At 43.3% G+C, this 25,875-nt stretch overlaps 1 protein-coding gene across 1 annotated transcript in view; it reads right to left on the minus strand.

Moving 5' to 3' along the window:
• CSE1L (chromosome segregation 1 like) overlaps nucleotides 1-25,875 on the minus strand; it is a 58,978-nt gene that overhangs the window by 22,316 nt on the left and 10,787 nt on the right. Inside the window, exons 2-10 of the mRNA XM_066387554.1 lie at nucleotides 23,314-23,409; nucleotides 17,355-17,497; nucleotides 14,127-14,228; nucleotides 13,905-14,050; nucleotides 13,500-13,590; nucleotides 10,726-10,833; nucleotides 8,851-8,943; nucleotides 605-772; nucleotides 366-495 (exon numbers count right to left, since the gene is read on the minus strand). Of these exons, the coding sequence (XP_066243651.1) occupies nucleotides 366-495; nucleotides 605-772; nucleotides 8,851-8,943; nucleotides 10,726-10,833; nucleotides 13,500-13,590; nucleotides 13,905-14,050; nucleotides 14,127-14,228; nucleotides 17,355-17,497; nucleotides 23,314-23,398 (1,066 nt within the window). The 5' untranslated portion in view covers nucleotides 23,399-23,409. The remainder of the gene's footprint in view (nucleotides 1-365; nucleotides 496-604; nucleotides 773-8,850; nucleotides 8,944-10,725; nucleotides 10,834-13,499; nucleotides 13,591-13,904; nucleotides 14,051-14,126; nucleotides 14,229-17,354; nucleotides 17,498-23,313; nucleotides 23,410-25,875) is intronic.

The following is a 25,875-nucleotide window of genomic DNA, read 5'->3' on the forward strand; positions in this document are numbered from 1 at the left end:
CTTGGTGAAACACTACAACAACCAAAACCAATTATTTCCATAATTTGTAATCCTGGATATTTGCTTTCTTCTCAATATAACAGGACTGTTAAAGTCTTGTTCAATATTTCTATGAAAAACCTCCATAGTACACAACAGAGCTCATCACGGCAGTGCTCACTTCATAAATGCCTTTATACCACACTTTCTGCCTTGGTTTACAAAACAGGCAATAAATATGTACAAACAGTTTTATTTAGCAATAAAAAATCAGCACGTTACAAAAATCAACAGAGAGAAGACTTAACTAAATTTATACTAACATACTCTTTAAAAAAACTGAACTTTTGATCTGCTGAAAAAGTTTTACACTTCACTAGAATTACCTCTGAATTCCATGTTAGGCACAATAACCTTTTCACAGATACTTGTCAGCGTGTTCTGGTCCTCAAAAAGATTCTTATAGTGAGGTCTCTCACAAACTGAAGCCAGAAACTGAATGGCATTACTTACCAACTGAAATAAAACAAAAATAAGCATGTTTTAAAAAGCAAATCTGAACTGTTTACTTCTTGGAGAGGTAGTAAGAGAATTCCTTAATTATTTGTCTCCCCCATCATCTTACCAAGTCATATTTGACCTCCTGTCCTGTTGTAACAAGTAAGTTCCAGATGGCGGTGACAAAACGAGGCAGATACCTTTGAAATTCTTCATCATATTTCTGTGCATACAGTGCGGCGTTATCACAGATCTGGGATTTTAAGAGTTCCAATAAGCCTGCTTCTTCTTCGTCCTCACATAAGAGAAAACAAACTCAGACATACAACTTTAATGCCATCATAAATACAGAGAGTGGCTGTTAATGCCTGAACTGACTTTCAGAAATTCAAATCCAAAGCCAAGTGTTGGACACCACAGCTGTGCTATCACCAATCTACCCGTCTAGTCTTTCAAACAAACCAATCACGAAATACTTCTCATTTATTAATCATTGAGAACAGCTCTCAAAAGTCTTCAAGTTAAATAAATAAAGCTCTTCTTCTGGTTGCTGAATTATAAAATATTTCCATATTAAACTGAAAACAACATTCCTACAGAAACCTAAATGATCAAGAGCATATCACACTTTCCTTTGCAACATGGTTAGTTGGGTTGTGTCTTGCTGTCTCCCAAAAGGTTTTCATTTCAAATATATTAAGATGTATCCAACTCCCCCAATGAGGTAATGCTACAGGATTCTCAAGTAACATTTTAGTTATAAAATATTAAACAACAATCTAAATCAAGTGTCAGCAAACTAAAGCAAAGTCTGGCCTGCTGCATATTTCTGTAAGTCAAGTTTTATTAAAACACAGCCATACTCATCCTTTTTCTCATTTATACAATTTCTAGTATTGCCTATGGCTTGAGTTCAACTACAGCTGCAGAGCTGAGGAGTGAGAGCTGTGATGTATACCACACAACGCCAAAAGCACCTGGACCTGTTTCCAGGCAGAGTCTGCGTACTGCAATCTAAACCATGACAGTGATTTATATAACACTTTCAACTATTTTTTTTATTTTATTTAGATTTTATTTATGGATTTTAGAGAGAGGATAGAGAGAAACAGAAAGGCGGGGATGGGGAGGAGTGGGAAGCATCAACTCATAGTAGTTGCTTCTCCTACGTGCCTTGACCAGGCAAGCCTGGGGTTTCGATCCAGTGATCTCAGCGTTCCAGGTCTTTATCCACTGCGCCACCACAGGTCAGGCTATAACACTATCAACTACAGATAGTGCTCGACTTACAACCACAATTGGTTCCGACAGACTAGTCGTAACACGATTTAGTTGTAAGTTGAGTAGGCTGTATGTACAGTTCTGTGAAATGTTATAAAAATCTTTGTCATATTTTATCATAATTTTATTTCATTATTATTATATATCATAATTTTCTTTGTTCATTTTATGCTATTTGTATCATCTCTACACCATTTTGTTTCTTATTTTTACATTTGTCAGGTTTAAGTAAAACACTGCATTACCAGTACAACTGGTTTAATATTTGCGAAGACAATTTCCTTTTGGTAGACATCTTGGGAGGGGTTTGATGAAAAATATCCAAGACACAAAACACAAATTGCTATACCGAGTCTGGGATAACAGTTGAAATGGTGCGCGCAGAGATGGTAGTGCTGCCAGAAGCTGGTCCGCACTGTCATACGCCCAGCTGGGCAAAAGCTTGCGCTGCCAGACGCAGAGCAGTCATGGCTAGCAATTGTGGCCGTAAGTCGAATGGTCGTTAAGTTGCATAGGTCGTAAGTTGATCAATATTTGTATAACAGCAATTCACAAATAACTTTTGAGCTATTCTATGTGCCAAACAGCTCATTTCTCAAGGCATAATACAGGGACTGCTACAGTAAAATGACAAGGTGGCATATGGTTAAACGGGCACACAGCTCCCTGTAAGATCTAAGTGAAAAACTTTCTGTAAATTTAAGTGTGAAGACAAGCTTTGTTTTCCGAGAAAGGGTTTTTTTCCTAGCCAACTGACAGAATTATGGGAGCCATCTTTTTTTTTTTTAATTAAAACAAATTTACTGATTCATCTTTAAGGGAGACAGAAACATCAATCTGTTCCTGTATGTGCCCCGACTGGGAGCAGACCTGCAACCTTTGAGAACAGGGAGAATGTCCTAACCAAAGAAGCTGTCCGGCCAGGGCTAGAAGCCTTATCTTTTTTTTTTTTTTTTTTGTATTTTTCCGAAGCTGGAAATGGGGAGGCAGTCAGACAGACTCCCGAATGCACCCAACCGGGATCCACCCGGCATGCCCACCAGGGAGCGTCGCTCTGTAGTAATCAGAGCCATTCTAGCGCCTGAGGCAGAGGCCACAGAGCCATCCTCAGCGCCCAGGCAAACTTTGCTCCAGTGGAGCCTTGGCTGCGGGAGGGGAAAAGAGAGACAGAGAGGAAGGAGAGGGGGAGGGGTGGAGAAGCAGATGGGTGCCCTGGCCGGGAATCGAACCCGGGACTCCTGCACACCAGGCCGACGCTCTACCACTGAGCCAATCGGCCAGGGCCGAAGCCTTATCTTTTTTTGTGGCCTTTTATTTAATACATCTTAAGATAAAATCTCCTAAACACTCCCAAAAACTGACTCCCAAAATACTGACTCAAATCACCAATTCTAATTTTTCTTTTACTTGATGTTGAAGTACTCTTAATATTTTATTTTTTGTTTATTGTGTCTTGGGGAAAAGGTAGATCATAAATATATTAATAGAAAAGCAAATGAGTAATAAAGTAAGTGCTGTGCACTGAAAAGCACATCTCACAAACTCCAGAGGAAACTTACACATTACAAACCTTTATCATGTCACCTATTTCCTATACTGTGGATGACTTTTTTTAATACAGAGATAGAGAGTCAGAGAGAGGGACAGATAGGGACAGACAGACAGGAACGGAGAGAGATGAGAAGCATCAATCATCAATTTTTCGTTGTAACACCTTAGTTGTTCATTGATTGCTTTCTCATATGTGCCTTGACCGTGGGGGCTACATTAGACCGAGTAACCCTTTGCTCGAGCCAGCGACCCTGGGTCTAAGCTGGTGAGCTTTGCTCAAACCAGATGAGCCTGCGCTCAAGCTGGTGACCTCGGGGTCTCGAATCTGGGTCCTCCGCATCCCAGTCTGACGCTCTATTCATTGCGCCACTGCCTGGTCAGGCTGTGGATGACTTTTTAAAAAAGAAGCTATTATTACAGAGGTCTATGTTTCTTAATATCTTCAATGACAAATCATTTTTTTTTTTTTTCATTTTTCTGAAGCTGGAAACAGGGAGAGACAGTCAGACAGACTCCCGCATGCGCCCGACCGGGATCCACCCGGCACGCCCACCAGGGGCGATGCTCTGCCCACCAGGGGGCGATGCTCTGCCCATCCTGGGCGTCGCCATGTTGCGACCAGAGCCACTCCAGCGCCTGGGGCAGAGGCCACAGAGCCATCCCCAGCGCCCGGGCCATTTTTGCTCCAATGGAGCCTCGGCTGCGGGAGGGGAAGAGAGAGACAGGGAGGAAAGCGCGGCGGAGGGGTGGAGAAGCAAATGGGCGCTTCTCCTGTGTGCCCTGGCCGGGAATCGAACCCGGGTCCTCCGCACGCTAGGCCGACGCTCTACCGCTGAGCCAACCGGCCAGGGCGACAAATCATTTTATATTTTATAAATGCTCACACTGTGAATACTCTAAGGCCTTTCTTTTGATGTAATAAAATAGCCTAATCTATACATTGTGACCCAAGCCAGGCCCACTGTAAAAGTAATTAATTCTGTATACTACAAATAACCAAATATGAAACATCCCACATAATCAAGTATTACTCGCGTTCTTGGAATTTGATCAATTAACAACACAAAGTAAGTAAATAAGGAACCAGGATGTTAAATGTTCTTAAATAACTTTATTTCATTTTATGAAGTCTATCCTCTCAAGGTTTTCAGAAGTTACTCAAGTATTTTTAAATAAAAAAAATTGAGATTGGCGGCTTCTCTGGCCCCTGTCCCCTGGACCGGAGAACTTCTTTGGGCAGTATGCGCTGTACTAAATAAAGCTTTTGCTTATCCACATTTCATGGCTACGCCCTTCCTTCTTCCTCGTCAGCAAAAATACCTTACATTTGGTGCTGAAACCCGGGAGGAGTTGAAGCCCGCTGGGGCTGCTCCTCTCCTCTTCCTTTCCGAGGAAGAACTAGGATCTCCAACTTTCCACCCACTTCCGCACACGGTGCGGTAAGTCTCCTGCCTCCAGCCACCCCTCAGTTCTTTCCGCCGAGACTCCCTGTCCATAATCGCAGCTGCTTCAGGGACCTCTTATCCATTCCGAGTGCGTGTGTGTCCGTGGAGACGTCCTGGTCACTCCCGCTTTACCTAACCGTCAGGTGGCCAGAGGCTGAGTTGTGGGCCATCAATTCTCATCTCTGATCACTTTGAGGACTGAGGGCAGCCATGGGAGGCACAGGAATCTAAACCTGACTCAAAAACACTCCTGGAATGCCTTATCCGAAATCTCTCCCTCCCTAAAGGAGAAACTGTTCTTCTTTTCTGCTGTGTCAGGCCACAGAACCCACTGATTAATTGAACCAGGTGGCCTCCTGAAGGGACTTTTGGTTTTAGCACCCTCGCCAATTTAACTATTGCCAAAGAACTGGGAAATGGTTGGAGATCCCTTACATTCAAAGGCTTCTAATATTTGCACTCCAGTCCTAATCTCTGTGCCGCCTGCTATACAGCGCAGGCCCTTTTTAGTCAGAGAAACCTCACATAAACCCTCCATTACTGATCTTTTCTCCTTCGCCAACCCTCAACTCTCTTCCCCTCCTGCACGGCTCCCTCCCTCCTATTGGGCTCCTCCCCTCCCTTCTTGGGATCCTGTTTCTCATTCACCTGCAAATACTAGTCTCTCTTTCTCCTCCCCTGCTGGCCAGAGGCCCTTCCCTTCTCCACTGTGTTCTTAAGCCCCTCCTCTGTCAGCCCATTCTCTCCAGACATTGGCCCTCATGCCAGTTTGCAGGGCTCCTGACCCTAGGCCCAACCCGGGTCTTCTTGCAGGAAGGCCTGCTCCTGTCTTACCTCTGGCTCCAGCGTTTCCAGCTGGATCTGGGTGCCAGGCTCCCCAGAAGACCCCCTCCTCTTATTCTCAACCCCCAAACCCCTATCTGAGACTTGTGAACATGGCATTTAAAGTTTTTAATGGTCACGGCTAGTAGAAAAAGGCCAAGGCTGTTCGCCAGGCCTGCATACAGTAGAAGGTAACACTCCAAACCCAGGCTCTTGTGGTAGCCCTGAGGCCGGCAGAGCAACAGGGTCAAGGCACAGGAGGTACCCGACCCAAGTCTGGGCCGCAAAGAGGAACCCCACCAGGAACTTGCTTTAAATGTGGCAAGGAGGATCACTGGGCCTGACAGTGCCCCTGTTCATGGCTGCCCACTAAGCCCTGCCCTAACTGCAAGCAGCCCGGTCACTGGTGGAGTGACTGTCCCTTTGGGAAACAGGCTTTTCCTCAGCGTCTCTATGTGGAGGACAAGCCAGCCAGGCGGGCCCATCGCTCAAACTCCTAGGTCTCATGGATGACTGATGCGGCCTGAAATCAGAGACCCCCATCACTCTCAACAAGCCCAGGGTAATGCTGCAGCTAGCAGGTAAGTCCATCTCATTTCTTGTGGAGACGGGGGCTACCTTCTCTGTTTTGCCGTCACACTCTGGACCTTTAGTTCCCTCACAGGTCTCGGTTATGGGAGTGGATGGGACCCCTTCTTCCCCCTGACATGCAGTTTGGATGGAATTCCCTTTTCGCACTCCTTCTTAGTTATGCCCTCATGCCCTGTACCCCTCCTGGGTCGGAGCATTTTACAAAGTCTCGAAGCCATTATCTAGCTGACAACATCTTTCTCACTACCAAGAGCTCCCCCATAATCAATACTACCCTCATTTCGAACCATGTCTCTCGCCTCAAGCTTGCCCCATGCAGGACCACTGGCAGTCAGAACCACTGGGCCCCACTCATCTCCGGCTCACCAAAAGGCTGAGCCCTGCAGATCCCCCTGCTGCTCCTGTCCCTCCCACCGGGAACCTGCCACCAGAGTGAGCTGAAGCAGGAAGCAATGCTGTTCAATGAGACTGGCCCAAGGGAAGAAAACATCAATCTCCTCAACCGTCTGCGAGAGAAACTGAGCAAGAATCTCTCCTACAGCCTGCTTAACTCCTGATGGCAGCCACCCATCCTCACCTGGGCTGCCCCTATCCTAGGTCCTCTTCTAATTATCAACATATTACTCATATTTTCTCCTTTTTTAAAAAAAAATTCTTACAGGACTGCATCCACGAAGTTTCTCGAGTCACTGCCAAACAGATGTTCCTCGCGACTCCCCTCAAAGCCATCACCTTCTGACCTCCCCTCCCCACGACACCCCTAACCAGCAGGAAGTACCCAGATGAATACTGGCACCCATCTAACATAGAAGGTTGGAATGTAAGGTCGGTGGGCAATGGGGGAAGGTCATGTGAGGAACCAGACCCAGGAATTTTGGCTGGAACTGCCCACACTCATGCATGCCAAAAGAAACTTCCCAGAAGTCCTTTGGAAAAAGGTGACTGTCTGTCAGCCAATGACATTTTGCCACGTTATATTACCTCGACCACCCTAAACAACCCTTTAAATTTTCCCCAAACGGTTTCCTCTATGTGACTTCTCTGGCCCCTGTCCCCCAGACCAGAGAACCTCGTTGGGTGGGATGCACTGTACTAAATAAAGCTTTTGCTTATCAAAAAAAAAAAATCCCTGGCCGGTTGGCTCAGTGGTAGAGCGTTGGCCTGGCGTGCGGAAGTCCCGGGTTCGATTCCCGGCCAGGGCACACAGGAGAAGTGCCCACCTGCTTCTCCACCCCTCCCCTTCTCCTTCCTCTCTGTCTCTCTCTTCCCCTCCCGTAGCCAAGGCTCCATTGGAGCAAAAGATGGCCCGGGCGCTGGGGATGGCTCCTTGGCCTCTGCCTCAGGCGCTAGAGTGGCTCTGGTCGCGACAGAGCGACGCCCCGGATGGGCAGAGCATCGCCCCCTGGTGGGTGTGCCGGGTGGATCCCGGTCGGGCGCATGCGGGAGTCTGTCTCCCCGTTTCCAGCTTCAGAAAAATACAAAAAAAAAAACCCCAACCCCCCCAAAAAACCTGTAAAAGAAAACCTGCATTTAAAAGTTTGTATTCTCACTTTTCAAAAAAAAAAAAAAAAAAGGCCCTGGCCGGTTGGCTCAGCGGTAGAGCATCGGCCTGGCGTGCGGGGGACCTGGGTTCGATTCCCGGCCAGGGCACATAGGAGAAGCGTCCATTTGCTTCTCCACCCTCCCCCCTCCTTCCTCTCTGTCTCTCTCTTCCCCTCCCGCAGCCAAGGCTCCATTGGAGCAAAGATGGCCTGGGCGCTGGGGATGGCTCCTTGGCCTCTGCCCCAGGCGCTAGAGTGGCTCTGGTCGCGGCAGAGCGACACCCCGGAGGGGCAGAGGATCGCCCCCTGGTGGGCAGAGCGTTGCCCCTGGTGGGCGTGCCGGGTGGATCCTGGTCGGGCGCATGCAGGAGTCTGTCTGACTGTCTCTTCCTATTTCCAGCTTCAGAAAAATACAAAAAAAAAAAAAAAAGAAAAAAAAAAGAAAAAAAAATTTGAGCTATAGGCTGGTTTGTAGTGGCACAGTGAATAACAGTGTCAACCTGGAATGCTGAGGTCACTGGTTTGAAACCCTGGGCTTACCTGGTCAAGGCACATAACAACATGCAGTCAATCAATGAACAATTAAAGTGAAGCAACTATGAGTTAACACTTCTTGCTCTCTGTCCCCTTCTCTCTCCTCTCTCTGTAAAATCAGTAACATAAAATCCCCAAAAAAATTTTTTTTAAAAATTGAGCCCTGACCAAGCAGTGGCACAGTGGATAGAGAGTCAGATTGGGATGCAGAGGACCCAGGTTCGAAACCTGAGGTCGCCAGCTTGAGCACAGGCTCATCCAGCTTGAGCGCAGAGTCACTGGTTCGAGCATGGGATCATAGACATGACCCAATGGTCGCTGGTTTGAGTAAGGGGTCACTCGCTCTCCTATACCCCCTAGTCAAGGCACATATGAGAAAGCAATCAATGAACAACTAAGAAGCTGCAATGAAGAATTGATGTTTCTCATTCATCTTTCTTCCTTCCTGTCTATCTGTCCCTATCTGTCCCTCTCTCTGTCTATCACAAAAAAATAAAATAAGTAAAATGAAATTGAGATATAATTGATATATAACATTATATTTCAAATAATTCTTAATTTTAACAAAAGAGTACACTGGCAAAGCAAACATTTTAAACAATACTTACATCAGTTTGTAGAAGCTTGTTATCTAATGTCAAGAGGGTATGGAAATTATTCATCCAAGTTTCCATGTTATCTTCAAAAAATTCTGGGAGATCCTAAAGAAGAAATGGTGACTTGAAACTTTTTATTAAAATAAGTGTGCTCGTTAAATAAGTTACCCCCACACACAAACACACCAAACCTTTTCCACATGCCTACTGACTCCAGTCCACACTTCCTAGCCAGACAACCGTTATCTATTTTGACAAGAATTCTCTGTTTCACCTAGGTCCAACTTCTGTCTCAATTTTATACACTTTCAACCACAAATGATGCCATTTCAATTTCCTGTCCCAATTTAAATCTATATTATTCCTTCAAGGTCCACTTAAGATTGTATGACGCCCTTCCTTACAAAACTCAGTGCTTACCAATATACTCCTTTTCCTTTTTGAACTACTGCATTTAGCATAAGATGACCACCAATTCAAACTTATGATCTTACACAATTAATGACTTCCTATGGAATAGTACTGCCTTCTTAATGGGGCTGATAAACTCCCCAAGGGTAAGATTATGACTTTGCTGTCCCTGGCTATGTTTGACAAGTTAATTAAGAGCTTCATCCTACCTGACTTCTAGGAAGCAGAATTCAAAAGACGGTACAAGCAAACCAGTGCCATCCTTTAATTAAGAGTTTCTCAAAATGCTGTGTCACAGACCAATGATGTGGGTCTGCCATTTTGGGACATTCATCTGCTCTATCCTGATCCTTTTGTGGAATTCTTTCCCTACCACTGTGAGTCATGCTGTAAGGATTAAGTCCAGGTACTTGGCTCTGGCTATAAGCTATGAAAAGGGAAGATCCTTCCTCTTACCTCTCAGTATAGTAATCTGAACCAATAAGATCCCCTTATGCTTCCTAGAGCCCTGAATCTTTAACAATTTAACAACAGAAAGAGACGGGTTGCCACTATCTCAGTAACAACAGGGTGATCAGGCATTTTCTGCTATTTCACTGTGGCTGTGTTTTGTCTGAAATGAGACTGGTCCTTTACCTTTCTAAAACCCTCTGTCTCCCAAATATGCTTCCAATAAAAGCCTTTTTTTACAAGCTAGCCATAGACCTTAAATCAAAACATGGCTCCCGCAGTGTTAAACTGCACTTAAATGAACAAGAGGAAGGCCTGAGAATGTGATCTCTCAGTGTCTTCAAAAAAAGAGTAGAGGCCCTGGCCGGTTGGCTCAGTGGTAGAGCGTCGGCCTGGCGTGCGGAAGTCCCGGGTTGGATTCCCGACCAGGGCACACAGGAGAGGCGCCCATCCGCTTCTCCACCCCTCCCCCTCTCCTTCCTCTCTGTCTCTCTCTTCCCCTCCCGCAGCCGAGGCTCCATTGGAGCAAAAGATGGCCCGGGCGCTGGGGATGGCTCCTTGGCCTCTGCCCCAGGCGCTAGAGTGGCTCTGGTCGCGACAGAACGACGTCCCGGATGGGCAGAGCATCGCCCCCTGGTGGGCGTGCCGGGTGGATCCGGGTCGGGCACATGCAGCAGTCTGTCTGACTGCCTCCCAGTTTCCAGCTTCAGAAAAATACAAAAAAAAAAAAAAAAAAAAAAAGAGTAGAGGATAGTTCTCCAAAACAGTGACTGAGGATGTGGGGTTTCTTTTCCTCACTGGCCTACAGAGAATGTTCCTTTTCTTCATGGAACATCCACTAGCATTTCTAGGAACTACTATAAACAAGAACACTATTTGTAGACAAAGAATGGGGTGGGGGGAAAAAAAACTAATTTCTATTAAAAAAAAATATCAATGCTGGCAAAAAAAGCCTTTATCAAATGAAAACCTGCATATTTAACAACACAGAATACGAATCAAAAAAATAAATAAAACAAACCTTACCTGGAAGTTTAAACTGTAGAACAGTTTTGAGATCAGGATAAGGGAAGAGAAAAGGATCCTCAGAGCAGAGGCGTCGTTCGCATGGGTACTACAGAGCTCAATGGTGGCCTTGGGAAGGAATTCAGGAACAGTGTTTGGTTTTTTTTAGTATATTATAAACCTTCATGAAACAGCTCTGCACTAGACTGAGATTAGCAGAGATTTTGAAAAATATTTTAAAGTATATATTTTGAAACTGCCTATCATGTCACTACTAACAAGTCTAATGTTAGTATTTTGGACTAGATCCTTTCTTCCTTCTTTGTGCATATACACAAAAATGTCTTTATATGTTCTCATTAAATAATTCCCCTGCCACTTGGCATTTAGGTTATTTCCAATTTTTTATTATTCTAACTGAAATAAATAGGCTTATCTAGAAAACTTTGTGCATATCTCTCACTTTTATAGCTTAATATTCTAAAGTGCATTACCAAAGCAGAAGAGTAGGCTCTAAGCACAGATTTTGGAAGCCAGATATACCTAAATATAACCCAAATTGTTACAGTAACTATTACAGTAACTAAAAATAAGATCCTAGTGCTTTATGCACAACTACTATGTAAAAGACATTGAAGTAATGTCACTTCCTAAAATTAGGAGAAATTATTATTAAGGTGCTCTTATGAAAACGTCAAACTCCAAAAAGCTAGTACCATTTATAAGCCATTAAACAAGACACCAAAATGTTCACTTCATGGCACTTTGGCTAAGACTTTTAACATCATTAAAAAGAAAAATCTTTGCCTGACCAGGCAGTGACACAGTGGATAGAGCGTCAGACTGGGATGCCGAGGACCCAGGTTCGAGACACCAAGGTCGCCAGCTTGAGTGCAGGCTCATCTGGTTTGAGCAAAAGCTCACCAGCTTGGACCCAAGGTCGCTGGCTCGAGCAAGAGGTTACTCGGTCTGCTGAAGGCCCACGGTCAAGGCACATATGAGAAAGCAATCAATGAACAACTAAAGTGTTGCAATGTGTAATGAAAAACTAATGATAGATGCTTCTCATCTTTCCATTCCGGTCTGTCCCTCTCTCTGACTCTGTAGAAAAAAATAAAAAAAGAAAAAGAAAAAGAAAAATCTTTGCCACCCTGGCCTAGTAGCTCATTAGTTAGAGCAGGGGTCCCCAAACTTTTTACACAGGAGGCCAGTTCACTGTCCCTCAGACTGTTGGAGGGCCAGACTATAAAAAAAACTATGAACAAATCCCTATGTACACTGCACATATCTTATTTTAAAGTAAAAAAACAAAACGGGAACAAATACAATATTTACAATAAAGAAAAGTAAATTTAAATCAACAAACTGACGAGTATTTCAATGGGAACTATGGGCCTGCTTTTGGCTAATGAGATAGTCAATGTGCTCCTCTCACTGACCACCAATGAAAGAGGTGCTCCTTCCGGAAGTGCGGCGGGGGCCAGATAAATGGCCTCAGGGAGCCGCATGTGGCCCGCGGGCCGTAGTTTGGGACCCCTGAGTTAGAGTGTTATCCCGATATGCCAAAGTTCTAGGTTCAATCCCTGATTAGAGCAGACGTAAGAATCAACCAGTGAACAAACAAATCAATAAGTGGAACAAACAAATAAGTGGAACAAACAAATCAATGTTTCTCTCTCTAAAAATCTATTTTAAAATATAATTTAAAAAATCTCTGCCAATTCAATAATTGGAAAAAACTGATCACATTTTGTCCAATGTTGTTTTATTTATTTATTTATTTTTTTGTATTTTTCTGAAGCTGGAAACGGGGAGAGACAGTCAGACAGACTCCCGCATGCGCCCGACCGGGATCCACCCGGCACGCCCACCAGGGGGCAACGCTCTGACCAACAGGGGGCGATACTCTGCCCCTCCGGGGCGTCGCTCTGTTGCAACCAGAGCCACTCTAGCACCTGGGGCAGAGGCCAAGGAGCCATCCCCAGCGCCCGGGCCATCTTTGCTCCAATGGAGCCTTGGCTGCGGGAGGGGAAGAGAGAGACAGAGAGGAAGGAGAGGGGGAGGGGTGGAGAGGCAGATCGGCGCCTCTCCTATGTGCCCTGGCCGGGAATTGAACCTGGGACTTCTGCACGCCAGGCCGACGCTCTACCACTGAGCCAACCAGCCATGGCCCAATGTTGTTTTTAAAAATAAAGATGTACCATCAGTAAGACATCCTAACCATGAAAAATCTTGTGTATTCTCCCATTTTAAGAAGTGAATAGCATATAACTTTCTTTTTTGAAATGAGGAAATGAACCTTTTCTAGAGTCAGCAAAAATAGGTTTGAGGCCCGTGTGATACTGAACACTCTCCTTATTTGAAAAAAAAAAAAAAGGTCGCTAACATCTTTTACTCTTACAGGATTCTCACAAAGATGATGTACAAAATATTAATTAAATTATATAAACAGCCAAATCAAAATTTGGATATATTCCTTTAGAGACTCATACTCAAATACTTAAGTGAAATATGCTGCCTAGAATTTGCTTTCAAATATTCCTACAGAATGGAGAACAAAGTTTTTAAAAACCAAAATGTTAATAACTGTTTACCTTATGTAATAGATACATGAGAGTTCACTATATAACATTTGCTCTATTTCTGTGTAGGTCTGAAAATCTTCAAAAAAAATGCACCTCTAAATATTATCTAGAAAGTAAGCTTCCACAGCATTCTTTTAAACAAAATTTATATATGTATTAAAGCAATTTTAAATATTAATTTAAAAATATCACCAAAATATTTTACCATACCTTAAACAGATTAGTCAAAGGCAAAGCAAAGGCATCCAGAACAAGTTTAATTTCAGTCCATAACTCATTAGATTTAAATTCATGGCGGTATCTAGAAAATTAAGGTAAAATAGGTAATTTACAAATTTTTATTTACTGACTTTATTCAAGGATAGATTAATGTAAAAAATATGGCCAGACAACTTTCTGAAATTCAAAGGAAATTTTTGGGTTTTCTTTTTAAGGAATCAAGCACAGTTTAACAGGACTAAGTATTTCACAGGGCATAGGGCAATATGAAATAAACATCCTACTTAAGAAACAAAATCAGTAATGAACTGACAATAGTCACAGACAAATAACTGTTCACACAAGTAAAAACATTTGGAAAAAAGCATTTTAAAATAGAAGTTTACACATCAATACCTTTTAAATAAAGAATGTGCTGTACGGAGGACTCCATTAATAACATGAAAGTCACCACTCTGAAAGCGATTCACCATTTCTGTCAGCAAGTCAGGCCACTTCTGAGGGAAATCTTCTCTACCAATAATGCTAATGGCATCACTTAACTGAGGGGAGGAAAAAAGATTAATTAGAGGAAAGCTCTACAAACAAGCCTACCTAAAAAGCAGGGCCTTACATTACCTGCTTCTGAATCTGCTCTGGGCTGCTAAGCATCAAGTGAACTATGTTGGCTTTAATAGCTACTCTGTCGGCTTCACAAATTTTGTTTGGTTCATCTTCAACCTAAAAGCAAAACATCCAAGAGCAAGTAACATAAAATTCATGTCCATGACCAGATGGGTGTGTGGATAAAACAGAACCATTTGTTTCCTGGTTTTTTAAGAAAAACACAGAGAAAGGTAGGGCCTTCCCTCTACATCAGGGGTAGTCAACCTTTTTATACCTACCGCCCACTTTTGTATCTCTGTTAGTAGTAAAATTTTCTAACCGCCCACCGGTTCCACAGTAATGGTGATTTATAAAGTAGGGAAGTAACTTTACTTTTATAAAATTTATAAAGCAGAATTACAGCAAGTTAAAGCATATAATAATAATTACTTACCAAGTACTTTATGTCGGATTTTCGCTCAGTTTGGGAGAATAAATCTTTATAAAACAACTTACTATAGTTAAATCTATCTTTTTATTTATACTTTGGTTGCTCTGCTATCACCCACCATGAAAGCTGGAATGCCCACTAGTGGGCGGTAGGGACCAGGTTGACTACCACTGCTCTACATGAATGGGTCAGATTCCTTTAATAATCTTATGAAAACAAGAACCCTTAGAACAGAAAAACATACATTCCATACCGAACGCAAATATTTTACATACAAATTAATGAGCTTGACTCCCAGAAGCCCATTAAGGCTCACAGTTTTATATGTAAACTTATCAGAACATGTGGTTAAGATCTTTATATATGCTACTTCACCTACACTCATCTTCAAAAGCTTCAATTTTGACTCTCACCTTAAGTCAAAGGTCTTTTCAATGAAAACCTCTTGACCATTATGAGTTTACATCCAGGACTACATTACCCATATGGGTTCAGGAAGTCTCACTAATTTTACAAATTAAGATAGAGGTAATTAAAGTTTAAAAAAAAAAAGCCCTGGCCGGTTGGCTCAGTTGTAGAGCATCGGCCTGGCGTGCAGGAGTCCTCGGTTCGATTACCAGCCAGGGCACACAGGAGAAGCGCCCATCTGCTTCTCCACCCCTCCCCCTCTCCTTCCTCTCTGTCTCTCTCTTCCCCTCCCACAGCCAAGGCTCCACTGAAGCAAAGTTTGCCCGGGTGCTGAGGATGGCTCTGTGGCCTCTGCCTCAGGCGCTAGAATGGCTCTGACTGCGGCAGAGGGACGCCCCAAGATGGGCAGAGCCATCGCCCCCTGGTGGGCATGCCGGGTGGATCCCAGTCGAGTGCATGCGGGAGTCTGTCTGACTGCCTCCCCATTTCCAGCTTCGGAAAAATACCAAAAAAAATACAAAGAAAAAAAAAAAGATAGAGGTAGAAGAAGGGATTTTTAAATGTTTTAAGATTCAGAAGGTCGCCTGACCAGTAGTGGTGCAGTGAATAGAGTACTGATTGGCCTGGGACATTGAGGACCCAGGTTCAAAACCCTGAGGTCCTAAGCTAAGGTGTGGAAAATACCTGTTTCTTCATTTATAATAATTTTATAATATTATTAAACTTATAGGACAATTAGATTCACCTTAAAATCAGTATATAGTTTCATATCCCACAAGATATAAAGCATAATCTCTTATCAAAAACTTCAAAATTATTTTACATTCTATAAATTTTCATATATATAATGCAGTTTTCAGCTTTATATAATTTTTCCCAGTCCACAATGGAAACTGCTTCAATTATTCATTAAGAGTGTGTCCTCCCACATGTCTCTTCAGGAGACAATGAGCTAATTTTCAACCAAAGATGGAGGTTAAAACCAAGTTTCACAACTCTCTAGCAACCTGGGTTATCAAGTTGAAGTAATCTATATGAATGCAAATGAAACAACAGAAATTTTGGGAAAGTATTTTGTTTAACTTTTGTCAGTTCTTTCATATTTTCTATATAGACAATCATGCCACCTGTGAACAAAGATAGTTTTATGTCCTCCTTTGCAACTGGTATACCTTTTATTTCCTTTTCTTACTGCATTAGCAAAGACTTACAATGCAATGTTGAAATAAATGGTGAGAAGGGACATCCTTACTTTGTATCTGATCTTAGTGGAAAAGCTCCAAGTTTCTCACCATGAAATAGGTCTGCTGTAGGTTTTTTGATAGTCTTTTTTTTTTTTTGTATTTTTCTGAAGTTGGAAATGGGGAGGCAGTCAGACAGACTCCTGCATGCGCCCGAACGGGATCCACCCGGCACGCCCACCAGGGGGCAATGCTCTGCCCATCTGGGGCGTTGCTCTTCTGCAACCAGAGCCTAGAATTCTAGCGCCCGAGGCAGAGGCCATAGAGCCATCCTCAGCGCCCGGGCCAACTTTGCTCCAATGGAGCCTTGGCTGAGGGAGGGGAAGAGAGAGACAGAGAGGAAGGAGAGGGGGAGGGGTGGAGAAGCAGATGGGCGCTTCTCCTGTGTGCCCTGGCCGGGAATCGAACCCGGGACTCCTGCATGCCAGGCCGTCGCTCTAGCACTGAGCCAACCGGCCAGGGTTGATAGTCTTTATCAAGAAAATTCCCCTCTATTCCCTTTTCTAAGAGTTATCATGAATGGGTGCTAGATTTTTGTCAATTTTTTCTGTATCTGTTGGTATGATCATGTGATTTTCTTTTTTTTTAGTCTACAGATGTGATAGATTGCATTAACTTTTTTTTACTTTTTTATTGAATTTATTGGGGTGACACTGGTTAATAAAATTATACAGGTTTCAGATGTACAGTTCTATATCTATATATTGTATTGTGTGTTCACTACCCCAAGTCATGATGCTGAATGCTGAACAAGTCTTACATACCGGGGATAAGTCCCACTTGGTCATGTGTTTACTTTTATCCACTTTTTTATTTGATTTGCTAATATTTTGTTAAGGAGGGTCCTGTTCAGCCTGACCTGTGGTGGCGCAGTGGATCAAGCGTCAACATGGAACGCTGAGGTCGCCTGTTCAAAACCCTGGGCTTGCCTGGTCAAGGCACATATGGAAGTTGATGCTTCCTGCACCACCCCCCGCCCCCTCTCTTTCTCTCTGTCTCTCTTCTCTAAAAAATAAAAAAATAAATTAATTTTAAAAATTACTATTAAAAATGTTTAATTTTATATTTAATCTGTCTTTGAATCTTTCAGGAACACTGCATATATAAACATTATAAATGTACAGAGTATTAAACTATGTACTGTATTCACAAAATACTTACAATTCTCCAGTTTCTTTTAATATAGTTCTTGAATGTCACTGAGGCACACACTTTGATAACATTATCCTGGGACTTCTCCAGTAATGTTAAAAGCAACAGTGGGTAATTCTGATTTCCTTCTACAGATTCAAGAAACTTCTCGGCTGTAAAAGAATTTCCATGTTAGGTTTGTTACTATAATCAAATCTTTCCACTTTATGTATATGCATACTATACATTTATATCTGATTGAAGCATCAAAAAATGAAAAGATAATGATATTTTTCTTTAGAGAATCTATCAAGGGAGAACTGGGCCTAACTTTTCTAATCTATTGGACTATATATGATGTTGTATTAAATTTACATAATACTTCAGTTTTCAAATCACTTAACTCACCTGATTCTCACAAACTTATAAAGGGATCAGATGACTACACCATCTGAAAGAGAATCTGCTTCTCAGAAAGATTAAGTGACTTTAGGGCAAAAGTTACACACCCTGTCTTGTTCCAGAAGGATCATTATTAGTACTACTGGTAACGGCAGTAATAATTCTTTTACAGTACTACTGGAAGATTAGATGAGTTAATCCATGCTAATATGTTACTATTAATGTACAGGTCTGGTGGTTTACTCACATATATTATTTCATTAAGCTGCCACTACTACCCAGAGAGGTAGGTAATATTTTCGTTTTAAAGACAAGGCCACTGAGGTTAAGTAATTAGTCAAAGATCACAAAGCTAGAATATTTCATTACTGAAAACAGTTTTTGTGCAGTCCTTATTCAACTATATTAGACTTCAGTTTTCTTCTTAAAAGAAGCATTTCTAATACAAGCATTTTTTTTTGCATGTGCAAGAGAGAGAGAGAGAGAGAGAGAGACAGACAGGAAGGGAGAGAGGAGAAGCATCAACTCATAGATGTGGTACCTTAATTGTTCATCGATTGCTTCTCGTATGTGCCTTGACCAGGGGGCTACAGCCGAGCCAGTGACCCCTTGCTTAAGCCAGCGACCTTGAGCTCAAGCCAGTGACCATGGGTTCATGTCTATGATCCCACACTCAACCCAGTGACCCCAAGCTCAAGAAGGTGAGCCTGCACTGAAGCTGGTGATTCTCAGGGTTTCGAACCTGGGTCCTCAGTGTCCCAGGCCAATATGACATCCATTGTGCAATCACTGCCTAGTCAGGCTACCAGCAATAAATTTATACAAAGATTTTTTTTTGTATTTTTCTGAAGCTGGAAACGGAGAGGCAGTCAGACTCCCACATGCGCCCAACCAGGACGCACCCAGCACGCCCACCAGGGGGCGATGCTCTGCCCATCCGGGGCGTCACTCTGCTGCAACCAGAGCCATTCTAGTACCTGAGGCAGAGGCCATGGAGCCATCCGCAGCGCCCGGGGCCAACTTTGCTCCAATGGAGCCTTGGCTGCGGAAGGGAAAGAGAGAGACAGAGAGGAAGGAGGGGGAAGGGATGGAGAAGCAGATGGGTGCTTCTCCTGTGTGCCCTGGCCGGGAATCGAACCTGGGACTCTCATATGCCAGGCCGACGCTCTACCACTGAGCAAACCGGCCAGGGCCTATACAAAGATTTTAACACACATTTAAACTCACAATACACTTAGGAATAGTAAATCTCCTAGGTTTACTGATCACACAGTGAAGGTTCATAGCACTTCTAATTTTTCTTTTAAATTTTTCCTATTTTTAAAAAAAATATTTATTTTATTGATTTTAGAGAGGCAAAGAGAGAGTGAGAGACAGGGGCATGGAGAGAGCAAGAAAGAGACAGAAACAGTGATCTGTTCCTGGATGTGCCCTGACCAGGGATCAAACTGGCATCCTCTGCACCAACTGAGCTATCCTGCCAAGGCTAATTTTTCCTATCTGGAGCCTCACTCATTCCAAGGATCCAATATTTATTGAAAATATCTGCAGTCAGCATCTACTATTCTTTTCTACAATATGATTTAACACTTTTATTCTTTCTGAATTGAATCCCAAGAGTTTAACTTCTATCCTCAAACCTTCTCTGCTTTGTGTCCACCATGCCTTTCTTGAAAGATGAGAAATGAACTGAAACATGTTTGAAAGTAGCAAACATGGTTTCTTTTGAGTCTATTAGGCTTTCACTGTTTCCTTAGTGGTCAACATTTTGTATAGGGCAACACATGGTTATCCGTGATTTGGTGGAAAGCCCATATAGGTTGCCAGGTCTTTCTTAAATTGTAACAAATATCCCACAAGCAATTTTCTCATGAGTTTAAGTCTATTCCTTTCTGTATTCATTTCCCTCAACTTGCTCACAGTAGTCATACTGACATGTTTCTATACTCAGTGAGCCTCAAAATGTCTTCTAGTTCTTACCTTTGTCACATCTCAATTACTCATGGAGTATAGTGGTTTATCTGTAAGCTGGGATCCACTACACACAGCTACCTCCAAATCACATTATCAAGATGCTGAGTCAGTCTACCTTCACATCATTTTATCAAGATGCTGAGTCAGTCTACCACCGAACCCCAAGTTTTGTGTTCATAACTCTTCCCAGAAACAGTTTATTCCTACACTGTGTCCTGCATTCATAAAACAATATCTGTAGTATCTTGACTTTAAAAGACACAATTGCCCTGGCTGGTTGGCTCAGTGGTACAGCGTCGGCCTGGCATGCAGGATTTCAATTCCCAGCCAGGGCACACAGGAGAAGCGCTCATCTGCTTCTCCACCCCTCCCCCTCTCCTTCCTCTCTGTCTCTCTCTTCCCCTCCCGCAGCCAAGGCTCCATTGGAGCAAAGTTGGCCCAGGCGCTGACGATGGCTCTATGGCCTCTGCCTCAGGCACTAGAATGGCTCTGGTTGCAACAGAGCAATGCCCCAGATGGGCAGAGCATTGCGCCCTGGTAGGCATGCCAGGTGGATCACAGTCGGGAGCATGTGGGAGTCTGTCTGCCTGCTTCCCCGTTTCCAACTGCAGAAAAATAAATAAATAAAATAAAATACAAAAAAAGACACAATTATTGGCCCTGGCCAGTTAGCACAGTGGTAGAGTGTCAGCCCGGTATGTGGATGTCCCGGGTTCAATTCCCAGCCAGGGCACACAGGAGAAGTGTCAATCTACTGCTTCTCCATCCTTCCCCCTCTCACTTCTCTCTCTCTCTCTCTCTCTCTCTCCTCCTCCCCCCCCTGCAGTCCTGGCTCAATTGAAGCGAGTTGGCCCTGGGCACTGAGGATGGCTCTATGGCCTCTGCCTCAGGTGCTAAAAAATGGCTCCAGTTGCAACGAAGCAAGGGCCCCAGATGGGCAAAGCATCGCCCCCTAGAGGGCGTGCCGGGTGGATCCCGGTCGGGCGCATGCGGGAGTCTGTCTGACTGTCTCTCCCTGTTTCCAGCTTCAGAAAAATAAAAATAAAAAAGACACAATCATTAAAAATAACTTTTAATAATGTTGACAGAGGCTTCCTGGGAAAATCCAAGAAGATTAGTGCCAGTAATTTTTCTTTATCCAAGAACACATTATTATTTTTTTTTTTTGAGAGGAAGGAAGGGGGGAAGAGAGAGGAGCAAGAGGAATGAGAGAGACAGTAGAGAGGAGTGAGAAGCGAGGAGACAGAGAGAGGGGAGAGGAATGAAAGGAGAGATAGAGAGGAGCAAGGAGAGAGTGAGAAGCATTGACTCATAGTTGCTTCACTTGTTTTTCACTGATTGCTTCTCATACATGCCGTGATGGGGGGTGGGGGTGGGGGCTCAACGCAAGCCAACAACCCCTTGCTCAAGCCAGAGCTGGTAAACTTGGGATCATGTTGATGATCCCACACTCAAGCTGGCAAGCCCTTGCTCAAGCCAGTAACCTCCAGGTTTTGAACCAGGGAGCTCAGCTTCCCACATTGACACTTTATCCACTGTGCCGCCACCACTAGTCAGAGCAAGAATACATTACTTCTTTAAGCACTATAGGAAGATCACAAATTATCTCTCTTGGAAATCACAAAGGCTTTTCTAGAATAGGACAGATGCATTAACATGCTTATAATTCTATTTATTATATATAACATCAATATGATACACACATGAATTCATTTGTGCCCTCATGAGGTCCTTCAGAAATCCTTTTCACGGGCTCATCTGGTTTGAGCAAAGCTCACCAGCTTGGACCCAAGGTTGCTGGCTCGAGCAAGGGGTTACTTGGTTGGCTGAAGGCCCGCGGTCAAGGCACATATGAGAAAGCAATCAATGAACAATTAAGGTGTCACAACACGCAACGAAAAACTGATGATTCTCATCTCTCTCTGTTCCTGTCTGTCTGTCTCTATCTGTCCCCATCTCTGACTCTCTCTCTGTAAAAAAAAAAAAAAATCCTTTTCATGAGCATGTAAATTCTGAAGTAGTAGATTAAGAGTATTTCTGGTAGCCCTGGCTGGTTGGCTCAGCAGTAGAGCGTCGGCCTGGCGTTCAGGAGTCCCGGGTTCGATTCCCGGCCAGGGCACACAGGAGAAGCGCCCATCTGCTTCTCCACCCCTCCCCCTCTCCTTCCTCTCTGTCTCTCTCTTCCCCTCCCACAGCCGAGGCTCCATTGGAGCAAAGATTGCCCGGGCGCTGAGGATGGCTCTGTGGCCCTGCCTCAGGCGCTAGAATGGCTTTGGATGCAACAGAGCAACACCCCAGAGGGGCAGAGCATCACCCCCTGGTGGGCATGCCGGGTAGATCCCGGTCGGGCACATACAGGAGTCTGTCTGACTGCCTCCCCGTTTCCAGCTTTGGAAAAATTAAAAAAAAAAAAAAGAGTATTTCTGGTTACTATGGCTTACATCAAGGATCGTCTGCTCACAGGACATATATGGCCCCCAAAATTAGTTTGATCTTTACAACTTTCAAAATTGTTTGAAGGTACTACTTGCTATCATTTTAAAATGAGAACATTTATATAAATAGCCTTTTTTTTTCAAGTAAAGCTAGAAATCTGACCTTGCAAAACTGGCTTGAATCCCCCAAAGTTAGCTGGTTCCAAACAATATTTTCCCCTTAACTAAGGCATACCAGTCCCCATTTGGCCTACCTCCCTCACTTACCCTCACATCTGACTCCTGTGGGTATCTGAGCTTGCAAGTCTAAGTTTATACTAAGTTTCTAATGGAAACCGGTCATATTAGGGAGGAAGCAAGAAAGAAAATCCTAGATCTTAAAATAGATATATTAATTAAATCAAACCCAGCATGGAGTTAAGACACAGTGTTTGATTGCCTGGTTTCATTCACTTAATCACTTTTTAGGCAATTAACTCTCTTCTCTATGCCCTAATTATCTAAAACTGGCAGGTGTGGGCAATTTCAAAAAGGTGAAGGTACAAAGCATTCTAAACATACTAATACTTTTTATTGTAGAAGAGGCTGTATAAAAGCTATTTTACTAAATAAAAACAACTGAAAAAAAAAGTCCCACACCACTGACCACCTAGGCCAGGTAGCTTAGTTGGTTAGAGCATTATCCTGATATGCCAAGATTGCAGGTTCGATCCCTAGTCAGGGCACATACAAGAATCAACCAAGGCACAGTGGATAAAGCGTTGACCTGGAACACTGAGGTTGCCGGTTCGAAACCCTAGGCTTGCCCCGTCAAGGCACATATGGGAGTTGATGCTTCCTGCTCCTTTCCACCTTCTCTCTCTCTCTCTCTCTAAAATGAATGAATCTTAAAAAAAAAATTTTTTTTTAAATAAAATCAACCAATGAATGCATAAGTGGAACAACAAATTAATGTTTCTCTCTCGAAAATCAATTAAAAAACAACAACCTACACCACTATATGTTATAACAGTTGTTAATAAGCCAATCACACACTCTAAGGCTAGAGAATAAAAAATTAACTGACAATCCAAGTGTAAATCTTTTTAATTTACAAAGAGCAGACTGCACAAAGGTTTCCTTCACCTGTCCTTTAAGAATAAATCAACCACAAAACAATATTTATTTATTCTCTTTACCTGGACGTCTGACGGTGGGGTCAGGATCAAGAGTTTTCTTTAAATATTCTGTTAACGTTTGCAAATTTGCATCACTGAGCTCCATTGCAATAAAACCTAAAATAAGAAATAAGGTTTGGGCAATTGGTCACATGGAAACAGTAATCTGCATAAAAAAATCCTTTTGTATTACCAGTTTTCTACCGTCTGAAAGTCATCGATTTGCTGTTTGAGCAGGGCTATTAAGCCTGACTCTGATAGGCTTTTGCTGGACTTGAGGTGGCTCAGTGATTAAAGTGCTGACCTGGGCAGTTCAAAGCGCTGAGGTGGGCAGTTCAAAACTCCAGGCTTGCCCGGTTCAAGGCATATGTGAGAAGCGACTACTACAAGTTGATGCTTCCTGCTCCTTCCTCCACTTTCTTTCTCTTTCCTCTCTCTAAAATTCAATAAATAAAACCTAAAATATATATATATGGGCTTTTTTGAAACAATGGTGAGATGATTTTGAGATAAAGGAGAAAAAACATGATTTCAAAAAAAGGGGCATAACCGGACCAGGTGGTGGCACAGTAGATAGAGCGTCGAACTGGGATGCGGAGGACCCAGGTTCGAGACCCCGAGGTCTCTAGGTTGAGTGCGGGCTCAACTGGTTTAAGCAAAAAAAAAAAAAAAAAAAAAAAAAAGCTCACCAGCTTGAGCCCAGGGTCGCTGGCTCGAGCAAGGGGTTACTCGTTCTGCTGTAGCCCCCCCCCCCTGTCAGGGCACATATGAGAAGGCAATCAATGAACAACTAAGGTGTCACAACAAAAAACTGATGATTGATCCTTCTCATCTCTCTCCGTTCCTGTCTGTCTGTCCCTGTCTATCCCTCTCTCTAACTCTCTCTCTCTGTCTCTGGAAAAAAAAAAAAAAAGAAGGCATAGAAAAGCAGTTGAAGAAATGATAAGTTATCATAAGTTGATCTACTTTATTTATTTACTTATTTTTAAAGATTTTATTTATTCATTTTAGAGAGGAGAGAGAAAGACGGTGGGGCAGGTCCAGGAAGCATCAACTTGTAGTTGCTTCTCATATGTGCCCTGACAGTGCAAGCCCAGGGTTTTGAACCAGTGACCTCAGCATTCCAGGTCGATGCTTTATCCACTGTGCCACCACAGGTCAGGCAAGTTGATCTAATTTAAATGCTATGAAACATGCAGCCAACTTAGCGAAGTTGGCTGGAGAATCATCCTGATGTGCCAAGGTTGTAGGTTCAGTCTTCAGTCCAGACACATACAAGAATCAACCATTGAATTTATAGATGGGTGGAACAGCAAATCAATGTTTCTTTTTCTCCCCTCTCCACTAAAAATCAATAAATATAAAAAATTTTAAAAACACATTTAAATAGCCTGATCAGGTGGTGGCGCAGTGGCTAGAGCGTCAGACTGGGACATGGAGGATGCAGGTTCAAAACCTCAAGGTCGCCAACTTGAGCACAGGCTCATCTGGTTTGAGCAAGGCTCACCAACTTGAGCCCAAGGTCGCTGACTTAAGCAAGGGGTCACTCACTCTGCTGTAGCCCCCCAGTCAAGGCACATATGAGAAAGCAATCAATGAACAAAGATGCTGCAATGAAGAACTGATGCTTCTCATCTCTCTCCCTTCCTGTCTGTCATTAAAAAAAACAAAAAACTAAATAAACAAATGCTATGAAACAGAACAAAGGGTTAAAAAGACTCACTTAGAAAGTTTTTTAAAGCTCTACCATAAGAAATTAAAATTTTAGTCAGTAAATAAGGATCCTATAGTTTTGAGATTAAGAAAATTAGAACAGGCCTTGGCCGGTTGGCTCGGCGGTAGAGCGTTGGCCTGGCGTGCGGAAGTCCCGGGTTCGATTCCCGGCCAGGGCACACAGGAAAAGCGCCCATCTGCTTCTCCACCCCACCCCCTCTCACTTCTCTCTGTCTCTCTCTTCCCCTCCCGCAGCCGAGGCTCCATTGGAGCAAAAGATGGCCCGGGTGCTGGGGATGGCTCCTTGGCCTCTGCCCCAGGCGCTAGAGTGGCTCTGGTCGTGACAGAGCGACACCCCGGATGGACAGAGCATTGCCCCCTGGTGGGCGTGCCGGGTGGATCCCGGTCAGGCGCATGCGGGAGTCTGACTGCCTCCCCGTTTCCAGCTTCAGAAAAAAAAAAAAAAAAAGAAAGAAAATTAGAACAAATTCCTTTGTGTACAATATCCCATCACACGTATTAACAAGCTACTGTTAGAATATGTATCTGGAAAGATGATTTTGGGGTTCAGAAGATGACAACTGTGATTAAGATTAAAAAGCAATTTTTTAAACCAAAAGCAAAGGCAACAAAAGCAAAAATAAACAAATGAAAGTACATCAAACTAAAAAGCTTCTGCACAGCAAAGGAATCCATCAACAGAATGAAAAAGCAATCTACCAAAAGAAGAAAGTACTTGCAAATCATATATCTGGATAAGGAGTTTATATCCAAAAACTATATAAAGAATTCATATAACCAGGGGTGGGGGTGAGAATCCAATTTAAAAATGGGCAGCTCCTTCTCTCAGGAGGAGCATGCCTGCGCCGT

This window comes from Saccopteryx leptura, chromosome 5, assembly GCF_036850995.1.
Source record: "Saccopteryx leptura isolate mSacLep1 chromosome 5, mSacLep1_pri_phased_curated, whole genome shotgun sequence".
In the NCBI taxonomy this organism is placed as follows: Eukaryota; Metazoa; Chordata; class Mammalia; order Chiroptera; family Emballonuridae; genus Saccopteryx; species Saccopteryx leptura.